Raw genomic sequence first — 10,862 nt, 5'->3', positions numbered from 1 at the left:
TTTGTAAGCTAACTATACCTGTTTTTTACAGGCAAATGGTACGGTAAATACTGTAGTATATATTACAAACTATTGCTTGTGAGTACGCCGACAGTAAGGCTACAATTTCAATTTGTCCTGTCACGTTAAGACTTGTATATTGCAAATTTCACCAATGTTATAAGATCTACCATAAAGTAATAAACATAAAGGTGTCACTATATTACATAATTTGCCCCGAGAATCGCCATTGGATCTTCGTCGTCTTACCTGACGAATTTAAACAAAACAATCTATTTTGAGACTTCGGCGGGAAAGATCCGTAGGTATTTGACCAATTGAAATTCAGGCTGTTGAAGAAAATAGCAAGTCACGTGATACGTTATGTTTATTCCTTTTTTGGTAAAACTCTAACGCGCGGATGCCATTGTTTTACACTGCCTCCTCGGCCTCTTCACTCTGTCCATCACATCGACTTTCGTCATCTCGGTCGTAGTCGGTGACCTGCCCCCTATTGACAATTGACGAGGGTGGCGAGTCTACCATTGCTGTGTCCTTTACGCTGAATTTATTCTTAAACATGTTTTTTAGTTCCTTCCTAAATCTACTCCCGCTTAGGCAGCAGAGATAAAATTTCGACATGTAAATACTAAACGTTAAAATCTCACAGACGGCAAATATCAGTTCCGCTTCTGCACGTTCGTTTGCATCCGGGAACTCTCGCCATCCGGGTAACAAAACCGTGAAAAACGTCAATGGCGATGCGGCGACTAGAAACATGATGTCCATCACAACAAGCATTTTTGTAACAGACGACATTGCAATGGCGGGGATCAAGAACTGTCCTGCTTCACCAGAGTCTTCCCTGGCTCTGTATCCTGTCCCACTAGATTGCAAAACGATTGCTATCGCGATGCTGATGATGCAGATAGTCAGAAGAGGCACAATACCAAATAGGATCAGATCTACCCACACAAACGTCACTTCCCAAAAGTATCGGAAGTGAGGATGTGGAACACATTTTCCATCTTTCAATCTCAGCATGAATGGTATGACACAGTTGATAGCAATCAGAGTGAAGACGATAATCGCCACAAGAAGACGCGCAATTTTCGTCGAAAATATCCTCGTGAATCTAGACGGCGCTGCAATCGCGATGAATCTTTCAATGGTAACCAAAACAAGTATCCAACAAGATAAGTCAGTCATCGTATAATTGGAAAAGTTGATCAGTTTGCAAGAGATGTCCGCAATTTCTTCTAGTTCTTGTCCCATGGCATACCCAATGAATTTGGGCAGAAGGACCATGGACAATACTAAAAGGTCCACCATTGCTAACACCTGAAGGAGAAAAGATGTCGGGGAATCGGGATTCATCCCTCGCCTCCTTAGCACCAGGAAAAACAGAATATTCCCGACTGTTCCGCAGAGAATGATTAGGGGTAGCGCCACCACGCGGATGTGACGAGCAACACTGTGGTAATCCATTGCATCCGCCGAAAATTTTCACTTTAATTTTCATCTAGTGCCTCTAGTTCCGTATCCCTGGAAAAACAAAGTGCCTGCAAAGTTAAGTTTTTGATCATGTTCAGCCCTATAACACTCGAAAAGATCCCTCTTTCTGGCTTTTCCTAACAATGAGGGGAAACTTAAGAAATGCACACTCAGAAACACCGGACTATCATACTTACCAATACTAACGCTAATGTGGCCATGACAGTTATTGCTGCAATTGCCTCCTTGGAGCGGGTACGGTTAGACCCAGGGGTAAGACAGCGAGAGGCGATGCGTGCTTGTTTCCACAGCTTATACCAGGGTCTATGTCTACTTAATGTCACCCGGTTGCGGTAAATAATCTCCAGCAAGTATTTGCCCGAGGCTCACATTGGGCAAACAATCGAAATCCTATTTTCTCACTCTTTGTTTATCTGACCACGAAAAAGTATGTCAAAATTCAAACAAGTCATGAAAACATGCTCAAATGTGTTTGTCTTTTGCCAAAAACTTGTCACCCGTCCTGCCCTTGGGCCACGCTCTCATTACCTTAGATCGGTGTTTTGAACAGGATGACCTATAAACGTGTCTTTTCTCCGAGTACATGTGTATTTGTATTGATATTTTGGATTACCTCCTATATCAATCTTTTTATCACAATTACATTTAATTAATTGCTGTCGTGCCTATAAACTTAGCAACCATGCAAGGTTTATTAGCTGTTTACGATAGGGATATTTAATTCGAAATTTGAAAGGGGGAATCGGTCGGTGCTCACCCCTACGCAGTGTAACAAAACACCCACAGAATACCGACGGATAGAGGCCACAAGAGATGCCCCCCCTTGATCCAAAAGCTAGCTACAGTCCCGATGTGAGAGCGTGCATGATATGTAGAAGCGTCTAACCTTTTTTCGTCTCAGTCCTGCGCGCCTTGCGTACCCAATATGTGGTCTGTCTTGAGATTTGAAGGTTGTTACGAAAGTTGCCGCCGAAAGGAACCGTCAAGACCAAATAATTTACCTCAACCACCGACAGCTTTATCCCCGATGGAAATATCCCTGTCTTGCCTTAATAATCCATTCGTTGTGCAGACGTGTTAATCCAAATTTCCTTCCAACAGCGTTGCAGTTGCCGCTGCAGCTTTACCCTAATAACCAATTACAGCAGTGGCCAGTGTCTAGTCGGTCCGACCACAGGAGCTATACCAAAGTGTGTAGAGGTCCGTGTTCCTATATACTGATATTAACTTCCACTGAATGAAGAACAAAGCCAACTCTTCTTTTTCAGTCTTACGTCATTTGCAAAAAAAGTTCCATCGCTTTCCCACGGTTTGCCTCGCGGCTATCCTCATATATAGAATTGTGCAATTAGCTGCTAAAATAGCGTCATTCTCTCTAAAAATTCCGTTTGGTATTTTCAGTTTTTACCTTGCCCTGAAGATGGCGATAACGTAGTTCTTTCATGAAGTCCATTAGACTCCGATAACCAGCTCAAAGAGGGGGGTTTGGGCCACGTAGATCTACGTGGTTCGGCGCTGAAGGTGTTAATATGAACCACAAACACAACGCATACTTCTTCGAATGAGCAGCATCGGCTTGCGGAGAACTGTATCAAGCTGACGAAATATTTTTAATCAATAAAATAATGCTATTTTAAATTCTACAATTTCAGGTCGTCGGACTTCCATGGGTGAATTTATTGTGGCTCCTGGCGAAAAAGCACTCACTTCATTAGGTAAGTCCATGAATATGTGAAGGTCGTTTCTCTAAAAACTTGCTCATATAAGCGTTATCTGTGATGAGATTGAATCTAGACTGAGCAATTAAAAACAAAAAGGTCTCCTCGACAATTAAGCTTGGTGGAGTTGGGCCATTTTATTTTGTAATTCGACGACTCATTTGATTTCAGGTGACAGCAATCCTGCTCCCTCCGACTACAGCCCAAAAGTTGATCTAACGCAACAATCAACTGCGCATTATTCAATGGCACGAAGGTACACAACACAGAAAAGTGAGTATACCACATTGAATTTGAGAAACACCAACAAGTCTTTCCTCACAAAGAGTAAAAGCATCACATTGGCTCATCATGAGGCCGAAGAACCCTTGCATTACCAAAGAGTTGGATAATTTAGACGAAAACTCATCTATTACGTAAATGCCAAGGCAAACTGCAGTTTCCCATATGTTTGTTTGAATAAAACCATCTTCGACTAGATTTTTAATCCAGTATTTCTTTACCTTAGGTGCTTACAATGTTGGTCCAGCCGACTACAACACCCTCTGTGACATTGGTAAAGGTCATAGGATGACATTGAAAGAAAAGGGAAAGATGATGGCATTCGGTATCAGAGGTGAGAGTCGCCAACAGCCTGATTTGGTTGTATCATTGCGCAGTGTCTTTCCAAAGTTTAACAACAAAATTCCTGCAGCTAAGTGGTTCAATGCTCTACATTCAAGGTTATACAGGCTCATATCCCCAATTCTTTTTAAAAATCTTTGTCAACCAACTGGCGCGAGGAAAACCACTGCAAAGATCATGGACTGCATGTATTTTCAAACTTTACACCGTATTTCCAGAAGACCAAATGAATGGAAGCGTTGGCCCTGCCGGGTATAATGTCACTTACAAGGACACCGGCACGACGGGACCAAGGTTAAGCATGTCCCGCAGACACTCGGAAGGCATCAATACTGGTCCGCCCAATTCTCTCGTTCAACCGGTCGATACCATCGGTAAGCATTAACTATCGAAACCCATCCATTTCATAAACTACATACTTATATCTTTGCACGAGATATGTTTAGGAAACCTCAGTGACGACGAGAAGGTGATGACTGGCCCCTGGCATCAGCCTGAGCAGGGTTGAAAGTAGGCATCTCCCTACCTCCTCTTCTTTTTTGTCTCCTCCTGCACCTCCAGGTGCAGCAATCCACACTTGTTGTCTAATTCAGCACACTGGCTTCTCGGCCGCGCCGTGTACAGCAGATATTGGGGTAGCATGGTAGCATATCCTACTCCTTGACCTATAGAGGCTACGGAACCACCCTCGTGTCGTGTCAGCCTGGCAGGTAGTTCGGACAGTTTCTTCCTCTGGTTGAAAATCATCCAAACTGCGCCAGCTGACTGCTGAATTTTTCATCTGGTTGAAGAATTGGCCAGCTGACTACTGAATTGTCCCTGAGACCTCAAACGACTCGCATTTGCAAAATAAGATGGATTTGTCTTCATATTGCATTTCCTGTCGTCTGATAATTTATCCCCGAATCCAATTCTTGCCTACATGTACTTCTTCCAGGAGTGAGCACACCAGGGCCGAACTACCGACCGCCATCAGGCCACAAGGTGGGACCACACAAGTCCATTTGTGTTAGACATTTAAGAGACAATATCAGGAACGGCCCAGGTATGTTTAATCACGGATGTACCAAAAGATCTGCGTCAATCTTTCGGCCAAACATGCCATACCCCTCCAGCCACTTATTAGTTCTCTGAACGGCTTCAACGTTAAAACAACACATTCGCCATCAGGGTGATGAAGGAACTGTCGGACTTGAAACCAGTGGCACAGCGATTGGTTGTTTCTTGGCATTAACTAATCATATTCCCTTACGCATACTAAGATCGCAATTACAGAATCGGGACAGCAGAAACTGTTTCTGGTCTGTCTTTTGGCATTTAAACCTTCTTACAAATTTCTGAATCCAGGACCCGCTGAGTACAGCCTCCATACAGACATAGGTGGACCAGCTTACACCTTAGCCAAACGTCTCAAGCCTCACCATGCTGGTAAGATGTCAGAGCAACGCTAATAAACCTATGTCTCAGACTCAGTCCTCCGACAAGGCAATCGTGCCGCTCCGTCAGGTTTTCCTTACCCACTATTCGTCCAGTAAGATCAATACTGTCAACACCGCGTTTTTCACTTAGCCAATAACCTCTTTGAGTAAGACCCTCACATCCCTTGAGACGAGGTCCAAGATTCGCCCACGCAGAGTCGTTGCCAGAAGGCGATACCATTACCGAAATCATTTTGGAAAATTGCCTGTTCTTTGCTAGGTGCTCAAACGAGCAATCGTTGCGTATGTGCGACAAAAGGATTTCTTGTCTGCGGGTAAAACCCTCAATCACTGGGCGTGATATGGGGCTCCCGCAATCGAGCGATTATCGTCGCACACTATTTTAATCGCTTGTTTGCGGGGCGCTTTAGTAAGTCAATCCATGTACGGTGTTTCTGCTGGACTGTTTGACTCCACCTTAACCCTGAGATGTTGATCGCGGAACTAGATTTTGCGTATGGAACGCTGTCACAAGTTTGAACAACTCGAGCAAATCGAGAAAATAAAACCGCGTCCGTCTCTGTCTTTCTTAGCTATTGGCCTTGATACACCAGCGCCTAATGCCTACAGTCCCGGTACTACCATTGGGAAGGCCGTGGCCAAGAGCATCACTGGCAGGCGTGACCCAGTTCTGCAAGGTAAGACACTATCATCTCCGAGTCTGAATCTGAAACGAAGATCACGTCTCTCGACAACTGCAAATACATGTAGATGGACGAGGACCTCTTTTCAGCGCCGTCCGCTTTTCAACAGCCATCTTTAATTTCGTTTCCGGACTGGGATAATACGAATTTCCTCGAATGCACTTTTCTCCTTTTCCATACATTTCCCTTCCACCAACTCATGCCAGACAAAAGTCCCACAACATGCCAAGGACTGCTTCCTCGTGATAGAAAGACTTCTTTTTTACACTTTCAGACGATTTCGTGCCAGCGCCAAACATGTACACCCTCCGTGACCCCATCGTGGATGCGCCAACGGCAAACTTGGGCTTCAGATGGCCCGAGCATACAGAGACGCCTTACCCTAGCCCAGCCCACTACACCGTCACCGATGTCTGTCTAAAGAAGGCACCCGCGTATACCATTGGAGAGAAAACTTCAGGGAAAGCCACGTGTTTTCCCGATATCGTCAAACGTAAGTTGTATCCTTTTTACAATTATCTCCTTTTTGTTGTAAAATTATATCGCAAGTAAATTTTTCGATGTCGATTACGACGTCTACGTAACCTAGCAAGGAACGCTACTCGCTTTTTGTGATGTCACAGCCGTTTTCAACTTTCTCCATGTTGCGACGGTCGTACCAATTTTCGCCGTTTTCTACACCCTGAGGAAGTCCGGGGTTAGTGTTCGCTTCTCTGGTTTGTGTAGGACCGCAGAGGCGAACATTTCAAGATGCATTTTCTATTGCAGGGGACAAAAATGGAGGGGTGGACGACAGATGCCCCGGGCCGGCCCACTATACTATCACTAAAAGATTCGCGGACAATGATAAGCCAGCACATTCCATCGGCAAGATGGGAAGATCGGCAAGGAAATGTAAGTTCTATACTAAGGGGGCAGTCCGGGGTCAAGACTGGCCGAGGGAACTGGACCCCCTTCCCGCCCCGCTCGCACAGAGTATAGATTTAGCAGGGACATCTTTTTCATATACATGTACATGTATACTGATGATGGTCGCCTCATGGTCTCTACAGAATCCGTCAGGACACAATAGGGCCAAGTTGTTTTTTCCAGGGGAACATTTCGACTTATTCACCGGATCTGATCAACTGGATGCATGGTAATTTAATAATTTAATGTGTTTTCAACATGTTCTGTCTCAGTTTCAGAATCTGTTCCTGGCCCTAACCACTACCGGATTGCTGTCAAACATCGACCCGATGCGCCAAAGGCCCCTGCACACTCCATGGCGAGACGATTCGACGAACCCCGCTACAGTAAGCCTACGACTGCAACCATGCAGTCGGGCCTTTTCGCCAAGGGAATTTTATTGTTGTTGCATCCATATATCCGGACGTTACATCCACGTATAGGGCCTACGTACAAATTTTAACATCACTGTCGACCTCTTTTACCAGCTGTTTGCATCCTCATAGACTTGGAAGTTATAGAAATATCTCAACCTCTCTAATAGCCACATAAACAATGTGCATTTTGCAGATTGTGAAACATCCCGTTGAATAGATAGTACACAAAAACGCACCTGCTTTTCTTAACACAGTGCGTTTGTTTGTTTTTAAAAACTGGCCAGGGGTGGTATGTATTATTTTCCCAGTCCTGAAACGATACATGAAATTTTCCAGATATTGTTGGTCCAGGGCCCGCGGCCTACCACCCCACACCACCCAAGAATTACGACCTCAGCTGCAGCATGACCAAACGACCAACTGATAAAAAACGTAAGTTTAGCATCGATTCTATTATGCGCTCCGCAAACGAGAGATTCATGTCCCTCGCCTCTTGTGCTCATTTGTCCGTTTAATCTCTTGTGTAGTCTCCTGCAACACGAACGCATTCCTCTATAAAATGACGGAGTATCCCCTGTTCTTTCCCGACACTCCCGGGGACCCTAAAAACAGATTGGCATGTTTCTCTCTGTGTATGTTCCCTCGCCCGTTGAAAGTCATGGTCACTGAAATGAAAGGGAGAACCGTCCATAGCGACACAATCTATAGAAGCTCTAAAATACATTTTTGTCTTTTAAATTTTCCTATTATTCTTTTCTCTCCTCAGAATTCGTAACACCCGCCCCGAACGCATTCCGACTAGAAACTGGTCAGAGTGCCAAGGGTATTAACAACGGTCCCAAAGCGACACTGAAAAGTAGGGCGAGTCCTTTCGTCTACTCCGGCTTAGCAAAGACAAGGCTCCTCGAGGGGTAGGAAACTGGCAAGGAATTTGTTTAGTGTGCTACGATTTATTTGGAAAAACAACAACATTGTATTGTTCATTAAAAACGCATTTATAGTTTTCAAGAAATGCTGTGCTCTTTATTTTAATTCTTCGTCTGATTTGTCAGTCTGATGACACTTATTTCTGGACAAGTTGCGAAGCCCCATGCAGTGGGATATCCGAGATGTTATCCTAGTATCCTTGAGTGTATCAAGTAAGAGATAGGTTGGAGACCGGGGCGCGAATTTTTTTCTCCTGAACCTTTAGGGCACTAAAGTGTACATTTGTACAGGGACTTTCAGCCAATCAGATTTCGACAAATACATGACGTCCGAAGTCTTAGAAACTTTAGAGCAGTTGGTAGAGCGCTCGTCAGAAGTGACAGAATACGATGTTCGATCCAAAGGTCGCGAATTCGAATCCGGTTGTGGACAACATTTTTTCTTTTTTTTAATATTTTATTTTTATAATGCGTTTCTTTTCCCTTGTTATTTAGATTTTAGATATTTGATTTATGCTGCCTGCAACATACAAACAGAAAGGACAATAACAATAGCCCATCTCCAAGATCCAAGGGATAGTATTGAGTATGAATATACAATGAGACTTGTCTCATGTGAATGGTCTTCCTCCAGTATGAATATGATTCTCTGCAATGAGATTGATACTGCCTCATGTGTATGGTCTTCCTCCAGTATTTTATGATACTGTATGCTGCGAACAGCGTTATTTGAAGCATCAGTTTTACAGAGATATCTATTGATATAATGGCAAGTTCTACTACAGTATAAAATACAAACAAAACTATACAAGCAAAATGGGTTCAAATGACACAAGTAGAATAGCAATCCCTGCTGTTTTGCATACAGTACTGTAGTCAAAATTTATCATTTCGTGCAATGTGTTTTTTCAAGACTGATTGTTTTCAACGCACTTCACTAGACAATGTGGTGCTTTCTTCAGATTTATCGGATTCTGATTGGCTGAGAACCTGTGTACAAATGTACACTGTACTGCCCGAAAGGGTCAGGAAAAAAAATCGCGAGCGGGGCCGAAAACAAACAGCGGTTGCAGCCAATCTCCCGGGCGCCGGTCCAAAATGTCCAATTTACATGCACCCCATGACTCACATCTCAATTCCGAACTCCCTTTCTGGTTTGTGAGTAATTTCCAAATTAGGTCAACCGCCATATTGTTCTGGCGATCAACGAATTGACAAGATGACGATAAGAACTATGCCAGAGGTTAATTACTTTATGAAGAGGACTGTATATCTATATGGTACAAGCTATCATAAGATACCTACAATTCACTATAGCTGTAAATGCTTCAGCCTAGAGCCAGCGGCTCCGTACTAGTTTTACACACGATTGCGGTGTCTCTTCTCCGGCATCTACAACAGGCTATCCTCCGTCTCGTGTTCGATTGCAGACTTCGGTATTCCAGCCCGGAACGTCAGTAGAAGGGCGTAGTAGATTATATATATATATCAAATTATTTTCCCACCAAGGGGAATATATCAATACAAGTTTTTTCCGCTAAGGGATATATACTAAAATGCTTCTCACAACTCAAAGCGTGCTACAACACAAACAGTCTGTAACATTGACTCAGGCTGACTGAAGCAACCTGACCGCTAGCTAGGACTATATAAATGACTTCGACTCAACCGGTTCTGACCAGATGGCAACAGACTAGTCCTAACTAGCCGGCAGGTCGTAACAATAAACTAGCCAGTAAATTAAGAATACTATACCGCCACGGGTATTCTATAAACGGGGAGGGACGTCAACAGCAAGGCCTCGTCCTTCTCGATCTCTGCAGGGCGGATTCGTCCAAATCGTCAACACGGCTTCTGGCGTAAGCGGAGAGACAGTGATGGAATCACACCCACTGGCTTCTAACAATATAACTATCAAACAGTCACCTGAAGTCAACATACACAGATTAAAACCGTGGGTTAACACAACATCTTTTTAGTCCCAAAATACAATTGGGTTTTATATAATGGTTTTCCAGAAATCCGTTCGCACGGTCTATAATTTTTAAAGTCTATATAACAGGTTCGAGTATGTCCAATAACACCAATGGACTAAAATACTAAACGATAACGATTCATTCTAACCGAGAATCAACAACATTACAGCCCATTCATCGAAAATAGGCCTAAAAGAGTGGAGTGGAAAGTTGCTCAGGTCGACCTGATCTACGCGAGCCTATTCGAAGCACCTGGTCCGCAAAGACCAGAATGCACCTTCAAACATTAATACACCCCCCTTTTAGACCCCTTCTCAAACTATAGAAAACCATGTCAATTAAATGCACAGATAGCTATACATTAGCGAGAGGAAGACACAAACTGGTGATACGTTTACAAACACAGCACGATACACACGGTCAGTGCATCGGCCGTATACAAATGTACGTAAAGCGTGAAAGGCTTCACACCGGTAAAATTATGGCATTTTCCATTCTATCGGTAAAGTACGGCGTGAATCAATCATAAAAACGTTACCACCATTTCAACGCTGCTTCAACCATTTCAACCATCTCGCTACGAACTTCTGGGCGTTGTCATCTATAGAATAGTACAGAACCGGCGGCGATCCCCACTCAATCGCGGACGGAGTCGAAGTGCTGTCTTGAACACACAT

The 10,862-nt window shown here is 43.8% G+C and overlaps 3 protein-coding genes across 6 annotated transcripts; 2 read left to right on the top strand and 1 right to left on the bottom strand.

Annotated features, from left to right (window-relative positions):
* Positions 1-14: 14 nt before the first annotated feature.
* On the bottom strand, positions 15-10,735 carry LOC135491297 (G-protein coupled receptor 183-like). 4 transcript variants are annotated; one of them, XM_064777067.1, is made up of 2 exons: positions 10,724-10,735; positions 15-1,524 (listed from the first exon to the last, which is right to left on the bottom strand). In XM_064777067.1, the coding sequence occupies exon 2, from the start codon at positions 1,465-1,467 to the stop codon at positions 412-414; it is 1,056 nt and encodes a 351-aa protein (XP_064633137.1). In that variant the 5' UTR covers positions 1,468-1,524; positions 10,724-10,735; the 3' UTR covers positions 15-411. The 4 variants fall into 4 exon arrangements, with proteins under 4 accessions (XP_064633137.1, XP_064633135.1, XP_064633136.1 ...); XM_064777065.1 differs by lacking the exon at positions 10,724-10,735 and adding an exon at positions 2,381-3,035; XM_064777066.1 differs by lacking the exon at positions 10,724-10,735 and adding an exon at positions 1,671-1,795 and having other exon boundaries at positions 15-1,541.
* LOC135490941 (uncharacterized) lies at positions 3,161-4,221 on the top strand. Its single transcript, XM_064776525.1, has 4 exons — positions 3,161-3,209; positions 3,384-3,485; positions 3,721-3,828; positions 4,055-4,221. The coding sequence occupies exons 1-4, from the start codon at positions 3,161-3,163 to the stop codon at positions 4,219-4,221; spliced, it is 426 nt and encodes a 141-aa protein (XP_064632595.1).
* On the top strand, positions 6,003-8,198 carry LOC135490940 (uncharacterized). Its single transcript, XM_064776524.1, has 5 exons — positions 6,003-6,451; positions 6,727-6,852; positions 7,140-7,253; positions 7,620-7,715; positions 8,050-8,198. Exons 1-5 carry the CDS (start codon positions 6,256-6,258, stop codon positions 8,196-8,198), a joined length of 681 nt encoding a protein of 226 aa, XP_064632594.1. The 5' UTR covers positions 6,003-6,255.
* Positions 10,736-10,862: the final 127 nt, after the last annotated feature.

Source organism: Lineus longissimus, chromosome 7 (genome assembly GCF_910592395.1).
Source record: "Lineus longissimus chromosome 7, tnLinLong1.2, whole genome shotgun sequence".
Taxonomy (NCBI): domain Eukaryota; kingdom Metazoa; phylum Nemertea; class Pilidiophora; order Heteronemertea; family Lineidae; genus Lineus; species Lineus longissimus.
The sequence above is the reverse complement of the archived record's forward strand: the minus strand, read 5'-3'. Positions and strand labels throughout refer to the sequence as shown.

What these genes read in the sequence shown, in the direction of transcription:
- LOC135491297 (XM_064777067.1), bottom strand. Translation starts at nt 1,467, where the DNA reads ATGGATTACCACAGTGTTGCTCGTCACATCCGCGTGGTGGCGCTACCC.
- LOC135490941 (XM_064776525.1), top strand. Translation starts at nt 3,161, where the DNA reads ATGGGTGAATTTATTGTGGCTCCTGGCGAAAAAGCACTCACTTCATTA. An exon ending in AAAAGCACTCACTTCATTAG is followed by an intron (nt 3,210 to 3,383) that starts GTAAGTCCATGA and finishes ATTTGATTTCAG; the next exon opens with GTGACAGCAATCCTGCTCCC. An exon ending in AAGGTACACAACACAGAAAA is followed by an intron (nt 3,486 to 3,720) that starts GTGAGTATACCA and finishes TCTTTACCTTAG; the next exon opens with GTGCTTACAATGTTGGTCCA.
- LOC135490940 (XM_064776524.1), top strand. Translation starts at nt 6,256, where the DNA reads ATGTACACCCTCCGTGACCCCATCGTGGATGCGCCAACGGCAAACTTG. An exon ending in TTTTCCCGATATCGTCAAAC is followed by an intron (nt 6,452 to 6,726) that starts GTAAGTTGTATC and finishes TTTCTATTGCAG; the next exon opens with GGGACAAAAATGGAGGGGTG. An exon ending in GGGAAGATCGGCAAGGAAAT is followed by an intron (nt 6,853 to 7,139) that starts GTAAGTTCTATA and finishes GTTCTGTCTCAG; the next exon opens with TTTCAGAATCTGTTCCTGGC.